The sequence below is a fragment of the Mobula birostris genome, chromosome 23 (genome assembly GCF_030028105.1).
Source record: "Mobula birostris isolate sMobBir1 chromosome 23, sMobBir1.hap1, whole genome shotgun sequence".
NCBI lineage: Eukaryota > Metazoa > Chordata > Chondrichthyes > Myliobatiformes > Myliobatidae > Mobula > Mobula birostris.
Genome location: NC_092392.1, coordinates 9,455,605 through 9,471,671, shown reverse-complemented (window position 1 = coordinate 9,471,671; position 16,067 = coordinate 9,455,605). Strand labels below are relative to the sequence as shown.

At 42.7% G+C, this 16,067-nt stretch overlaps 1 protein-coding gene across 15 annotated transcripts in view; it reads left to right on the top strand.

Moving 5' to 3' along the window:
• Positions 1 to 16,067, top strand: part of shank3a (SH3 and multiple ankyrin repeat domains 3a) — a 1,072,328-nt gene that overhangs the window by 788,621 nt on the left and 267,640 nt on the right. For 14 of the 15 annotated variants that reach the window (XM_072241114.1, XM_072241121.1, XM_072241124.1 and 11 more), the window contains one exon: positions 667 to 742. In XM_072241114.1, coding sequence (XP_072097215.1) covers positions 667 to 742 — 76 coding nt within the window. The remainder of the gene's footprint in view (positions 1 to 666; positions 743 to 16,067) is intronic. The other variant, XM_072241123.1, reaches the window with a different exon arrangement.

Genomic DNA, 16,067 nt, shown 5'->3' with positions numbered 1-16,067 from the left:
ACATGTCCCTACCTTAGAACTACCTAGGCTTACCCATAGCCCTCTATTTTACTAAGCTCCATGTATCCATCCAGGAATCTCTTAAAAGACCCCATCGCTTCCGCCTCCACCACCGCCGCTGGCAGCCCATTCCACACACTCACCACTCTCTGCGTAAAAAACTTACCCCTGACATCTCCTCTGTACCGACTTCCATGCACCTTAAAACTGTGCCCTCTCATGCTAGCCATTTCAGTCCTGGGAAAAAGCCTCTGCCTATCCATATGATTAGAGCCTCTCGTTAACTTGTGCACCTCTATCAGGTCACCTCTCATCCTCCGTCGCTCCAAGGAGAAAAGGCCGAGTTCACTCTGTTGCCTCTGTTATTCAGACTATTGGCCCCTTTCCCCTATTTTCTATTGTGTTGTTTCTTTGTTCGTTTTATTTTTTGTGTCCCTTTTGTAAGCAGAACAATGAAATAGATTATTTAATTCTTATTTTGCCATGCAGATCCTTCAGCCTCTGAAGTTTATTCTGGAATCTTTTTTGTCCCTTTCTCTTTGGTTCATTGTGCTATCAATGGCAACATTGTGAATGCTTTTTGTGCTGATATTTCCGGTGATTACTCTATTGTTTCTTTGCTTCCCACTCTCCCTTTCCCAATTTAAGTCTTCAACTTTTTTTCAGAAACTCGTGAAGACCGAACAAAGAGACTCTTCAGGCATTACACAGTTGGATCCTATGATAACTTTTCCTCTCACAGGTAGGAATTTTCATTAACTTTTCTTTGCATTGGGCAATGTGAAAAATGAGACTGTTGGGTTTAGTTTTATGTCAGATTGTTGTAATTTTTGTGCTAATGAAAAATATCGGATAATTCAGTATTTGCAGGTAATGTTGGACTACTATACTCCTGTCAATACCCAAGCACACTTTTAATCAACTTTTTTCAGATGTTACATTATAAAATTTCTGGAACACCTATTGAATGTAAAGGGAGCATGAAAAATAGAACCGTGGTAAGTTTAAAGGGCCAGTGGTAAACAGTGAATTACTAAAACGGAATACAATTCTCAAAGTGTGGCCTCAAGAACTTTTCGTAGAATTGCAACATAGTCTCCCAACTTATGTGTTCAGTGCTTAACTGATGTATGCCCACGTGCCAAAATCTTCACTGCTCTGTCTATATGTGATTTCACTTTAAGAGAACTATGCATCTGTACTCTAAGGTCCCTCTGTTCTACAACAGTATCCAGGACCCTACTGTTCAATGTAAAAATTTTAACTTTGCTTTGTCCTTCCAAAATGGAATATTTTGCACTTATCTGAGTTAAATTCCATTTGCCAATCCTTAGCCCACTGCCCAGCTAACTAAGATCCATCTGCAGTTCTTCACTGTCCACAGCACCATTTATTTTAGTGTCATCTGCGAATTTACTAACTATTCCTCATATATTTCTCATCTAAATTGTCTATATAGATGACAAATAATACTGGTCCCAGCACCGACTCCTGGGGCACACTACTAATCACAGACCTCTACTTTGAGAAACATCATTCTACCATCCAACCAGTTTTGTATCCAGTTTGCTAGCACTGTTTGGATGTCAGGTGTTCTAACCTTTTAGAACCTTATCAAATGCCTTACTGAAATCACTATATACTACATCTACTGTGGCTCGTCAACCTTCCATGTCCTACCTTGTTTTTTCCTTTCAAAATGTAAAGGAATCTGAATTAAATTCCATTTGTCATTCCTCAACCCACTTACTTATCGGATCAGGATCCCTCAGTAACCATCTTCACTTACCTACAAACAAACTAACCATGTCTTATACCTTTTCAATTAAATCATTGATATAGGTGACAAATAATAATGGGTCCAGCACTGACCCCTGCAGAACACCACTTGCCAAGGGCCTCCAGTTCATGAGCCAATCTTCCAGCCTCACCCTCTGCTTCCTACCGTTTTGCCATTTCTGCACCCATTTAGCCAGCTCTTCCTAGATCCCATGCCATCTAATTTTCATTAACAGTCCATGTCTAACTTTCCATGCAGAACCTTAACACAGGCCTTACTAAAGACCATATGGACCTAGGGTGGCAGACACCAACAGGATCAACAAACTCATTCATAAGGCCAGTGATATTGTGGGGATGGAACTGGACTCTCTGACGGTGGTGTCTGAAAAGAGGATGCTGTCCAAGTTGCATGCCATCTTGGACAATGTCTCCCATCCACTACATAATGTACTGGTTGGGCACAGGAGTACATTCAGCCAGAGACTCATTCCACCGAGATACAACACAGAGCGTCATAGGAAGTCATTCCTGCCTGTGGCCATCAAACTTTACAACTCCTCCCTTGGAGGGTCAGACACCCTGAGCCAATAGGCTGGTCCTGGACTTATTTACTGGCATAATTTACATGTTACTATTTAATTATTTATGGTTTTATTACTATTTAATTATTTATGGTGCAACTGTAACGAAAGCCAATTTCCCCCGGGATCAATAAAGTATGACTATGACTATGACTATGACTACTATGTCTGCCATCCTGCTGTCAACAATTTTCTTGGTCACTTTTTCAAAAAACTTAATTAAATTGGTATGACAAGATCTCCTACAAACAAAACTATGCTGATCATCACAAAGTAACCCTACCTTTTCAAGTTTTTGTATACCCTATCCCTCAAAATGCTTTTCAGCAACTTACTTACCCCTGATGCTAAGCTAACAGGTTTCCAATTACAATTTCTTTGCACAGTTTAAGGAATATGATTGCAACTACTGGTGAAGACAGAGTTTTATCTCTCTTTCTCCAGTTCTCATCAAAGCCATTTTTAGACACTGAAATAACAGAGCAGATGTTGCATTTCCTGCAGTTCATGAAAAACTTCAACACAAGGCAGGAGATGCAAGAGTGTTACCAAGGGAAAGGCCCCTTGAAAATGCTGAAAGGGACAGATTAAGGAGTCGATGTTGCTAGTGTGGAATCTTGTTGAACCTGATGGAAATTGGGAAGGTCCATTGAGCGTAGGGGCTTGTAAGATTAGCAGACAAGGACCAGGGGAATTCCATCCATGGTGTATCCAGGAGAAAAAAGGTTGAGAGCAAAGGTGCAGGAAATACACTGAGTGCAGTCTGATCTCCTTCAGTTGATGTGTCATGATTCAGAAGAAGAATGACATGTCAAATGCAGCTGTCAAGAGAGTTTCATCATCAGAGAAATATAATAAAGACAGATGATCTAAGAGAATTAAATAGAGTTCATACAGGACTAGCCGCAGAGTGCTGTCCATGCCTGTTGTAAGCTATAATCTATCTTTTGAAAGATGTTACTTTCAAGATGTCCTATCAAAGTAGGTGATTTCACAGTCCTATATATTGTGATCTTATTTTGTCCTGTCTTGCTGCAAATCCTGACTGATTAGAAGTTGTGAAGGCCAAATCTTACCTCAAAATTACCAAGACCTTGGAGCAGATAGTATCCTTCATCTTCAACTTCTAAAACTTAACGGTACAGAACTTCAGTTGTGAATCTGCAAATTTATCATCCACATCTTGGATAACCTTAATTATCTTCAAGAAAGGAGACAATTCTGATTGTGGCAACCTCCTTGGGGGTCTCTGTCCTATTTGTCACGTTGAAAGCCATTGCAAGCTTCTCCTCAATCACACTTTCTCAGTGATCGAAGAGCTTGTCCCACAATTACAGTGTGTATTCCTTCCAGAGGCACAGTGGACATGATTTCCATCATGCGATAACAGCAAAAGAAATTCAGAAAGCAGCTCCAATTACAATTTGCGGACTTTTCCAACTTCAATAATTGATGGGGACTGTGGAAGACTGTCGTCAAATTTGCCATCCCACAAAAATTTGTTTCTTTCTTACTTTTATTTCATGATGGTATGAAAGCTATGATTCTAACTGTTAGGTTGAAAGCAAAATCAACCTCAGTGAAAACCAGTGACTACTAGCAATGCTTTGACATTTCCCAACACTGCTCAATCTTTCTCAGTGTGATGCAGGACCCTCCCTCTAACGAGGCCTCCATCAGTCAGGGTCGACCATAGATGTTGTGTCCGAGCTGTCTAGATACGCAAGCCTGGGCAGTACAATGTGGAGAGCAAGCTGCCCCTCTTCATGCATCTGATGAACCCAAAGGAATGGCAGAGACCGATACAGTTTGGCACCAGCCACATTGCTGAAGTTGACAGTTAGTGTTAAACTCAACCTCCTAGTGACTCCAGCTCTGGATTTTTCCCTCAGGGTTTACTCCCAAAGTCTTCCCCATGAGTGGGTATAGCCACAAGGCAATGGAGGTTTGAGATCAGAGTTTTCCTTCCCCTAGATAAGCTGTCCACCACAGCTTATGAGCCCCACCTGCTGAAGCAACTGCTTTTAGGGGACACTGCAGCAAATACACTTCAGGAGCAAGTTCACCCAAACTTTAGTCACGTTGTACTGCTCTTCATGGAGACAACAATGGAACCTGCCTCCACTATATCTGCGAGCAGTATGATCCAAATTCCAACCACACACTGCACAAGACATTTTCATTTTCTTCTCTTTTGTTATATACCTGTGATCTCAGCTTCAATCCTGCAGCCAACAAGAACAGTATCCCACTATCCATTCTGTCAATACCTTTCACCAATTTATATATTTCTATCAAATTTCACAAAGTCTTCAAAAAAAAAGAGCAACCTCTCCATTTTATAATTATAATTGACATCCTTCTTTCCAGGAATCATCTCTAATGATCTTCTCTAATGCCTCTACATTATTCCTATAGTGAAGAAATCATTTGAGGCCAGGCCAGTATTTTATAAAGCTTCAGAGTGGCTGTACTGTTTTTCTGTTCTACTGCTTTATTGATTGAACCTAGAATTGTGTATGCCCTATTAGTTACTTCCTCAAACTGCTCTTTGATTTTCTAAGGGACAGGATTTATAAGTATTTGGATAGGATTGGACTGATTAAGGATAGTCAGCATGGCTTTGTGCATGAAGGTCATGTCTAACCAATCTTAGAGAGCTTTTCTAGGAAGTTACCAGGAAAGTGCATGAAGGCAAGGCAGTGGTGGTTACCTACATGGACTTTAGTGAGGCATTTGACAAGGTCACATATGGGAGGCTGGTCAGGAAGGTTCGGTCGGTTGGAATTCAGGATAAGGTAGTAAATAGGATTAGACATTGGCTTCATGGGAGAAGCTGGAGAGTGGTAGTAGAGGGTTGCCTCTCTAACTGGAGGCCTGTGACAAGTGATGTGTCACAGGAATCGGTGCTGGGTCCTCTATTGTTTGTCATCTATATCAATGATCTGAATGATAATGCGGTTAACAGGATCAGCAAATTTGTGGATGATACCAGGATTGGGGGTCTAGTGGACAGTGAGGAAGGCTATAAAAGCTGAAGACAGTACAATATGGGTGCAATACTGCTTGGCGCTGTGATGAGAGGTTCAGCAGTGTCACAGCCTTAGGGAAGAAGCTCTTCCTGTGCCTGCTGGTGCGGGAGTGGAGGCTCCTGTAGCGCCTACCGGATGGGAGGAGATTAAAAAGTCCGTGGTTAGGGTGAGGTGCATCTTTGATAATGCTCTTCGCCCTGCCCAGGCAGTGTTTATGGTAGATGTTCTCAATGGTGGGAAATTGGGTGCCGATAATCCACTGGGCAGTTTTCACCACACGCTGGAGTGCTTTGCGGTCCGATACGGGACAATTGCCATACCACACCGAGATGCAGTTGGTGAGTATGCTCTCAATGGTACAGCGGTAAAAGTCCGTCAGTATCCTGGGACAGAGGTGAGCTTTCTTGATGTTCTGCAATTATCTGGAACATCATGCTGATGTTAACATTATCACTGAGAGCTTACTGCTGTGATAGAGCTAAATTCACACTAACGCTGCATGCAAATTGTGATGCGCTGCATTGTGTTCCATCCTTACAAACAATCACTTTTACCTCTTCAGCACAGCCAAACAAAGCAGAGTTCATTTAAGTTAACAGAAACAAGAAATGGTTGAAGCCAATTCAAATATACAACCTATTGTTGGTATGCACCTGTAATGACCGCTTCCCGAGTTTATTTGCGCTCCCTACATGTGGTAGAAGCAAGTAACTGGAAAACAAGCAGCAGTCATGGCAGAACATTGCTCTTTCTAGTAGGTGACTCAGTAGATGGCATTGAAAATTGACTGCAAGCAGCCCTGAACCAACAATTGCACCAAATCCTGAGTATCAGCATTCTCACCATGTTAACCTTAGATCTACTATGAGAGTGCTTGTGATGACAGAGCAGTGCAGTCATCCCAGTGGAGGGCAGCAAATTCTTTTTGCACAGGACCACTCAAGCTCTCTTTGAACAAGACGTCCTTTAGGCCAATCACAAACAAGAGAAAATCTGCAGATACTGGAAATCCAAGCAGCGCACACAAAATGCTGGAAGAACTCAGCAGACCAGGCAGCATCAATGGAAAAGAGACTCTTTTCCATAGATGCTCTCTTTCCCATAGATGTTGCCATGTCTGCTGAGTTCCTCCAGCATTTTGTGTGTGATCCTTTAGGCCAGGTCATATGACATACCAGCCATCAGCTGCTGCTTCATGATAGCCACTGTCTATGTCTATGGGCATCAAATAGAGTTTTGATAGACTCCACCTGTATTGAAACCTGCACCATCACATTCTGAATTTGGGTGTGCCATTACCTGCTGGCTGCAGAGCCCACTCTGATAAATATGGCCACCTGTTTCTGTTGCAGGCCCGAAGAGAGGCTGGAGAAGGACTCCACTATGCTTTTTGGCAGATTTGCAGATCTTCTAGCAGATTGGCTAATATGCTATGCATTTAAAATCTACATATATTGCTGCACATAAAGCATGCTACAAAACTGGGTGTCTGCAGAACCAAGCCAATGCAATTTTCACTCACATTTAATGCTTGAAATAGTTTCCAGCCTGAGGAGATTAAAACTCATTTAAAATAAGCTGATTCAATTAGATAGTGAAAAGGATTAAGGAAGTGGAACATTTACAGTATGTACATGGCGTCTCTCTTACTTGCTGCAAAAATGAGAGGAATATCTGCTCGATTTATCAATAGGAAATCAACCAAAACACAGAATAAGGCAGAGGAAGTAATAGAGGAAATTAACAGAGTGAGAGAAAAAAGCATGAGAGAATGAAAATGGAACTAAGTAACATAAATAGGGCAAAGGAGCAATGAAAAATATTTTGAAAAGGGATCAATAGCATTAAAAAAACTTAAAATGGAGAATAAAGCTGGCTGATAATGAAATAATGGAATGTAAAATTGTAAAAGGACTGAAGTGAATGATAAAAATTAAATTAGTGATGAACATGAAAAGAAAAATAAGCATAGTTACAGAAATTTAAATAACAGAAAAAAACAACGATGTATGTAATAAACTAAGGGTTAAGCAAAATTATATGTATTGCATAATTTATCTCAATTGTTACTAGAAATGTGGTAAATTGGATCAGCAAGTTGGCTGAAGACACTAAGGTTGGAGGCGTTGTAGACAGTGAGAAGGCTTTCAATGCTTGCAGAGGGATCTGGACCAACTGGAAAAATGGGCCAGAAAATGGCAGATGGAATTTAATGCAAACAAGTGTGAGGTGTTGCATTTTGGAAGGACAAATCAAGGTAGGACATGCACAGTAAATGGTAGGGCACTGAGGAGTGCAGAGAAGCAAAGAGATCTGGGAGTTCAGTTACATAATTTCCTGAAAGTGGCGTCACAGGTAGACAGGGTTGTAAAGAAGGCTTTTGGCATCCTGGCATTCATAAATCAAAGTATTGAATATAGGAGTTGGGATGTTATGGGAAGGTTGTATAAGACATTGGTGAGGCCAAATTTGGAGTATTGTGTACAGTTCTGGTCACCTAACTATAGGAAGGATATCAATAAGATTGAAAGAGTGCAAAGAAGATTTACTAGGATGTTGCGGGGTCTTCAGGAGTTGAGTTAGAGGGAAAGATTGAACAGGTTAGGACTTTATTCCTTGGAGCGTAGAAGAATGAGGGGAGATTTGATAGAGGTTTACAAAATTACGAGGGGTATAGACAGAGTAAATGTGAATAGGCTCTTTCCACTTAGATTAGGAGAGAAAAATACGAGGGGACATGGCTTTAGGATGAAAAGGGAAAGGTTTAGGGGAAACATTAGGGGGAACTTCTTCACTCTGAGAGTGGTGGGAGTGTGGAACGAGCTGCCATCTGACGTGGTAAATGCGGGCTCACTCTTAAATTTTAAGAATAAATTGGATAGGTGCATGGATGGGAGAGGTCTGGAAGGTTATGGACTGGATGCAGGTCAATGGGACTAACAGAATAAAGTTTGGACACGGACTAGAAGGGCCGAATGGCCTGTTTTCTGTGCTGTAGTGTTCTATGATTCTATGGTTGTAAATGAGATTCTGCTGAAAAAGTGTGAAGAGTTTGAGTTAAGATTAAAATCAACTCTCTCAAGAGTAATAACCCTGTGCATCTACCTGTATGATTTACAAATTAACCTAGAGGTGACTAGTTCAGATTTGAATATTGAACTCAAAGAGTGGTTTGCATTTCAGGATTGTAGAATAATAAGAAGGAATGAAATGATCCAGGTATCAGATTCCACTCAAATTAGTGTTCTGATCCTAGTGGAACAGGTAACTGGGCTGCAAATATTTTTTAATTAAAGAAAAATAATAGCAAGAGGAATGTACAGGTTAAATGAAAGCTATAAAGAGGGAAATCAAGGGAATTGTTCAAAATAGCAATTTGAGAAATTATAAGCAATATATAATAGACAAGTTAATTAAAGATAATAATAGAAAGAGGAAAAAAAGAAGACCTGCATTTTGAAAGAATCCCAAAGCACTTTAAAGCTGATGACATACTTTTTAAGAGAATTTGGAAAGCTCAGTGAATGGACAGAACATGGAAATGAAATATAATGTCAAAATATTCAATTTCATCCACAATGTTGTGTAAAACAGAAGAATATTAAATGGTGATATACTGTATTGGAAAGTATTACATAGAAACATAGAAAACCTACAGCACAATACAGGCCCTTCAGCCCACAGTGCTGTGCCGAACATGTACTTACTTTAGAAATTACCTAGGGTTACCCATAGCTCTCTATTTTTCTAAGCTCCATGTACCTATCTAGGAGTCTCCTAAAATGCCCTATCATTTCCGCCTCCACCACGGTTGCCAGCAGCCCATTCCACACACTCACCACTCTCTATGTAAAAAAAACTTGCCCCTGACATCTCCTCTGTACCTACATTCAGGCAACTTAAAACTGTCCCCTCTGGTTTTAGCCATTTCAGCCCTGGGAAAAAGCCTCTGACTATCCACACGATCAATGCCTCTCATCATCTTATACACCTCTATCAGGTCACCTCTCATCCTCGCCACTCCAAGGAGAAAAGGCCGAGTTCACTCAACCTATTCTCATAAAGGCACGCTCCACAATCCAGCAAAATCATTGCAGATCTCCTCTGCACCCTTTCGATAGATTCCACATCCTTCCTGTAGTGAGGTGACCGGAACTGAGCACAGTACTCCAAGTGGGGACTGACCAGTGTCCTATATAGCTGTAACATTACCTCTCAGCTCTTCAACTCAGTCCCACGGTTGATAAAGGCCAATACACCGTACACCTTCTTAACCACAGAGTCAACCTGCGCAGCAGCTTCGAGTGTCCTATGGACTCGGACCCCAAGATCCCTCTGATCCTCCACACTGCCAAGAGTCTTACCATTAAAACTGTATTACCAAAATGAACTTACTCACACTTATCTGGGTTGAACTCTATCTGCCACTTCTCAGCCCAGTTTTGTGTCCTATCGATGTCCGACTGTGACCTCTGACAGCCCTCTATACTATCCACAACACATCCAACCTTTGCATCATCAGCAAATTTACTAACCCATCCCTCCACTTCCTCATCCGGGTCATTTATAAAAATCACAAAGAGTAGGGGTCCCAGAACAGATCCCTGAGGCACTCCACTGGTCACTGACCTCCATGCAGAACATGACCTGTCTACAACACTCTTTGCCTTCTGTGGGCAAGCAAACCCCTTGGATCCCATGCTTCCTTACTTTCTCAATAAGCCTTGCATGGGGTACCTTATCAAATGCCTTGCTGAAGTCCATATACACTACATCTACTGCTCTGCCTTCATCAATGTGTTTAGTCACATCCTCAAAGAATTCAATCAGGCTCGTAAGCTACGACCTGCCTTTGACAAAGCCATGCTGACTATTCCTAAACATATTATGCCTCTCCAAATGTTCATAAATCCTGCCTCTCAAGATCTTTTCCATCAACTTACCAACCACTGAAGTAAGACTCACTGGCCTATAATTTCCTGGGCTATTTCTACTCCCATTCTGAATAAGGGAACAACATCTGCAACCCTCCAATCCTCCGGAACCGCTCCAGTCCCCAATGATGATACAAAGATCATTACCAGAAGCTGAACAATCTCCTCCCCTACCTCCCACAGTAGCCTGGGATACATTTTATCTGGACCCGGAGACTCATCAAACTTGATATTTCCAAAAGCTCCAGCACATCCTCTTTCTTAATGTCTATATCCTCAAGCTTTTCAATCCGCTGTCAGTCATCCCTACAATCGCCAAGATCCTTTTCCGTGTGAATACTGCAGCAAGGTATTCATTAAGTATCTCTGCTATCTCCTCTGGTTTCATACACACTTTTCCACTGTCACACTTGATTGGTCTTAATCTCTCACGTCATATCCTCTTGCTCTTCACATACTTGTAGAATGCCTTGGGGTTTTCCTTAATCCTGCTTGCCAAGGCCTTTTCATGGCCCCTTCAGGCTCTCCTAATTTCATTCTTAAGCTCCTCCTGCTTGCCTTATAATCTTCTAGATTACTATCATTACCTTGTTTTTGGAACCTTTTGTAAGCTTTTCTTTTATTCTTGATAAAATTTTCAAAAGCCTTTCTACACCATGGTTCCTGTACCCTACCATCCTTTCCCTGTCTCATTGGAACGTACCTATGCAGAACGCCACTCAAATATCCCCTGAACATTTGCCACATTTCTGCCGTACATTTCCCTAAAAACATCTGTTCCCAATTTATGTTTCCAAGTTCCTGCCTGATAGCTTCATATTTCCCCTTATTCCAATTAAACACTTTCCTAACTTAACTGTTCCTATCCCTGTGCAATGCTATGGTAAAGGAGACAGAATTGTGATCACTATCTCCAAAATGCTCTCCCACTGAGATACTTGACACCTGACTAGGTTCAATTCCCAATACCAGACCAAGTACAACCTCTCCTCTTGTAGGCTTATCTACATATTGTGTCAGGAAACCTTCCTGAACACATCTGACAAACTCCACCCCATCTAAACCCTTTGGTCTAGGGAGATGCCAATCAGTATTGGGGAAATTAAAATCTCCCACCACGACAAACCTGTTATTATTACACCTTTTCTGAACCTGTCTCCCTATTTGCTCCTTAATGTTCCTGTTACTATTGGGTGGTCTGTAAAAACACCCAGTAGGGTTATTGACCCCTTCCTGTTTCTAACTTCCACCCACAGAGACCCCATAGACAACGCCTCCATGACATCCTCCTTTTCTGCAGTCGTGACACTATCTCTGATCAACAGTGCCATGCTCCCATCTCTTTTGCCTCCCTCCCTGTCCTTTTTGAAACATCTAAAGCCTGGCACTAGAAGTAACCATTCCTGCCCCTGAACCTTCCAAGTCTCTGTAATGGCCACAATGTTATAGCTCCAGGTACTGATCCATGCTCTAAGCTCATCCGCTTTGTTCATGATACTTCTTGCATTAAAATAGACATATCTCAAACCATCGGTCTGAGCACATCCCTTCTCTATCACCTGCCTATCCTTTCTCTCTCACTGTCTCCAAGCTTTCTCTATTTGTGAGCCAACAGCCCCTTCCTCCACTTCTTCAGTTTGGTTCCCATCCTCCAGTAATTCTAGTTTAAACTCTCCCCAGTAGCCTTAGCAAACCTCCCTGCTAGGATATTGGTATCCCTGGGATCCAAATACAACCCATCCTTTTTGTACAGGTCACACCTGCCCCAAAAGAGGTCCCAAATGATCCAGAAATCTGAATCCCTGTCCCCTGCTCCAATCTCTCAGCCACGCATTTATCCTCCACCTCACTCTATTCCTATACTCACTGCCGCGTGGTCCAAGCATTAATCCCAAGATGACTACCTTTGAGGTGCTTCTCAACTTCCTTCCTAATTCCCTGTAATCTGTTTTCAGGACCTCCTTCCTTTTCCTACCTATGTCGTTGGTACCAATAAATACCATGGCCTCTGGCTGTTCACCTTCCCACTTCAGGATATCACGGATGCGATCAGAAACATCCCAGACCCTGGCACCTGGGAGGCAAACTACCATCCGCAGAATCTTTCTTGCATCCACAGAATCGCCTGTCTGCCCCCCTAACTATAGAGTCCCCTATTACTGCTGCCTTCTTTCTTTCCCTACCCTTCTGAGCCACAGGGCCAGAGGCGCGGCCACTGTTGATTCCCCCAGGTAGGCCATCCCCCCCAACAGTACTCAAACATAAGTATTTATTATTAAGAGGGACAGCCACAGGGGTACTCTCCAGTATCTGACCTCTGCCTTTCCCTCTCCTGACTGTTACCCACTTACCTGTCTCCCGAGGCCCTGGTGTGACTACCTGCCTATAGCTCCTCTCTATCACCTCCTCACTCTCCTTGACCAGACGAAGGTCAGCGAGCTGCATCTCCAGTTCCCTAACGCGGTCCCTAAGGAGCTGCAACTCGATGCACCTGGTGCAGATGCGGCTGTCCGGGAGGCTGGGAGTCTCCCGGACTTCCCACATCTGACACCCAGTACAGAACATCGGCCTCATAGACATACTTGCTGTTTCTATTCTTCACAGATAACCTACTTTTCCTGGGCCCGTTGAACCAAAGTCCTCCTACTCAGTCCCCCTCAAAACACCCGCTCTTTAAAGCTGTCTGCTTTCAAACTCTTCGCGCCAGTCTGACTCGCTGACGTCCACGTGCTTGCGCTGTCATTGTTGTTCAAAAGGATCTAGTTGCTCTTGTAGTAATTGAAAACCAGTAGGCAACACAGCAAGTAGTTATGAAGGTAAATAGTATGTTGGTCTTCATTGTGAAAGGATTGAGTGTGAAAATAAAGAAAATAAAGATAACTTGCTGTAGTATCGTGTAACGTTTTGGTCTAATTGCAAAATAATATGCTTGCAGTTAGGGAAATACATCCAAGATTTCTGCAGGAATCATTCTCTACATGACTCTCTTGGCCACTTGTCCCTCCCCATTGATCTCCCTCCTGGCACTTAGTCCTGTAGCTGTGACAAGTGCTATACCCCCTCCTACACATTTTCCCTCACCATCATTCAGGGGCCTAAGCAGTTCTTCCAGGTGAGGTAGCATTTACCTCTGAGTTTGTTGCTGTTAATTAAAGTTTAAGGATCTAAAAATTGGCTTTATTTATCACATGCATATTGTCACATACCCTGTGATGGGTTAAAGAACCAAAGGCACGCTTTCCAATTTGTTCATATCCCGAACGAGTCCCCAGTTTTGTCACATACCCCATGACGGGTTAAAGAACCAGCAGAAATGGAAAACACTTTGGAGTCCAGTATTGCTATTAACTAATGGTATTTATTAGTAACTAAGCAATACAGTAATATAAATGCAGATATATCAAACAGGTTAGCAATGATTATATATATAAGTAAGTGTGGAAATATATGAAAACCAAGCTTCTTCAAGTCTAGGGTTAAATAGATAGTCTTACGATGATGAGTAAAGTTCAGTTCAGTTCGTGGTATTGAGTTGAGTAGTGATGAAGAGAGAGAGACAGGGAAAGATTTGAGTCTTCAGGTGAGCTGACACCGTCGATCTTCCCGTTGTCCTCTGAAATCCTTTAGAAGTCACCGACTGTTACCACAACAAAGGGGACCGTTCATCTGTATTGGAATTATCAACCCAGGCAAGTGTTGGACACACGAATAACTCCCCACCGGTCACACCCTTTTCACACTGTGAGAGCCACTGATTGATCTGCCTGATCAATCCTCCAAAACCCACCTTTTCTGTGGGCACAACAAAGCTCACTCAGTGTCCAAAACCATGTGTCTGTAGGTCTAACAGCTGACCTTCTATTTATCTCACCGTGCTGAAAACCAGCTGTCCATCAAGCAGCTCCTCTCTTCTCTCTCTGTAAGGACTTGGAAGCTGCTAGTGTCCTTGCAAAAGAGTAAACATGCTGCCGAAAAACCATAACACCATCTCAAAGCAGTCTTCGCCTCACTCTCTCTTTCTTTCTCTCTCTTTTAACAAGGTGTCTGTGTTGGACACCTCTCTCTCTCTCTCTCTCTCTCTCTCTCTCTCTCTCTCTCTCTCTCTCTCTCTCTCTCTCTCTCTCTCTCTCTCTCTCTCTTTCCAAAAGCACAGTCCTTAGGGGTAATTCAGGACCCTGTCACAATATGAAAAGCAATAATTATATTTGTTGTTTGCGTCAATGACCAACAGTGTCTGAGGATGTCCTGGGGGCAGCCCGCAAGTGTCACTCTTCTTCACAACTCACTGAGTGTAACCTGCTGCATGATTGGAATGTGGGAAGAACCAGAGTACCCAGCAGAACCCCACACAGTCATGGAAAGACCTACAGACAGCGGTGAGGATTGAACCCTAAATGCTGATCGCTGGTGCTGTAGATTGTTGTGCTACCATGAGACCATTATTGTATCTGCTACTCCTGGTCCGGACTCCTTTATATCGGTGAGACTTGACGCATACTGGGAGACCCATTTCAATGGGTACCTTACTCTGTCCTCTGCAACAGTCAGGATCTCCCAGTGGCCACCCATTCCCATTCTAAAATGTCCGTCTATGGTCTCCTCTACTGCTACAATAGGGCCAAACTTGAGTTAGAGGGCCAGCACCTCAAATTCTGTAAAGGTGGCCTCCAGTCTGATGGTGTGAGCATCCATTTACCTCAACAGGTTGGATGCACAGATTGGCTGAGATGTCTAAAGCTGTGGGTCACAATCTCAGAATATGCAGCAAACCAGTTTTCACGTGAAATGGAGGGTGTAGCTATCAGAGCTGCTACTTCACTGCACTGCTCCAGTAATCCAGGTTCACTCCTTACTTCCAGTCCTATCTGTATTGAGTTTCTCGTCATTTGGATTTTTTTCAAATGCTGTGCTTTCCTCCCAAATCCAAAAGATGTGCCATTTCATAGGTTAATAGGCCACTGTAAATTGCTCTTACGTGCAGGTGAGTGGTAGATAAGATGTGTGGAAAGAATCAAATTGGTATAGTGCAGGATTTCTGTACACAGTGGGTGATGGGCTTATTTCTCTGCCATATGACTCTTCATTCCTTCATTCAGAGGGTGGTGAATCTTCGAAATTCTTTGCCCGACAGGACTGTGGAAATTCAGTCACAAAGTTCATTCAAAACAGAGATGATGGATTTCTGGTTACTAAGATATTCAGGGCATATTGGGATCATCATCATTATAGCGATTTGACCAGTGACCAATCAGCATTTAGGATTGATTAGTAAAAACAAATTAAAGGAAGGCAGGAGCAAGCACACGGGCCGTCGTCTGAATGGACATGGTCAGAGTCACAGTAATCATAGGATTTAGCTCTTTGAGGTTTCAGTGAAGAGAGGCTTGACTCAGAGAAAGTTAAGGAAAGAAAAGCTCATTGTTTTTCTTTCTTTATGTCTGCTCAGCTAGGAAAATAGGGATAGCAAGCAAAATAGTGGAATGTTCCTCTTGTGGCAGGTGGGAAGACAGGGAGACCTCCGGGATCCGTTATGACTACAACTGCGAGAAGTGCAGCTTCTAACCATCCACATTAAGGAGCTGGAGCTGGAACTGGATGAACTCCAATTCATTTGGGAGGCTGAGGGGGCAATAGAGAGGTAGATACACCCAAGGTGCAGGACACAGGAAACTGGGTGACAGTCGGGAAGGCAAAAGGAGTTAAGAAGTCAGTGGAGAGAAACCCTGTGGCCATCTGTT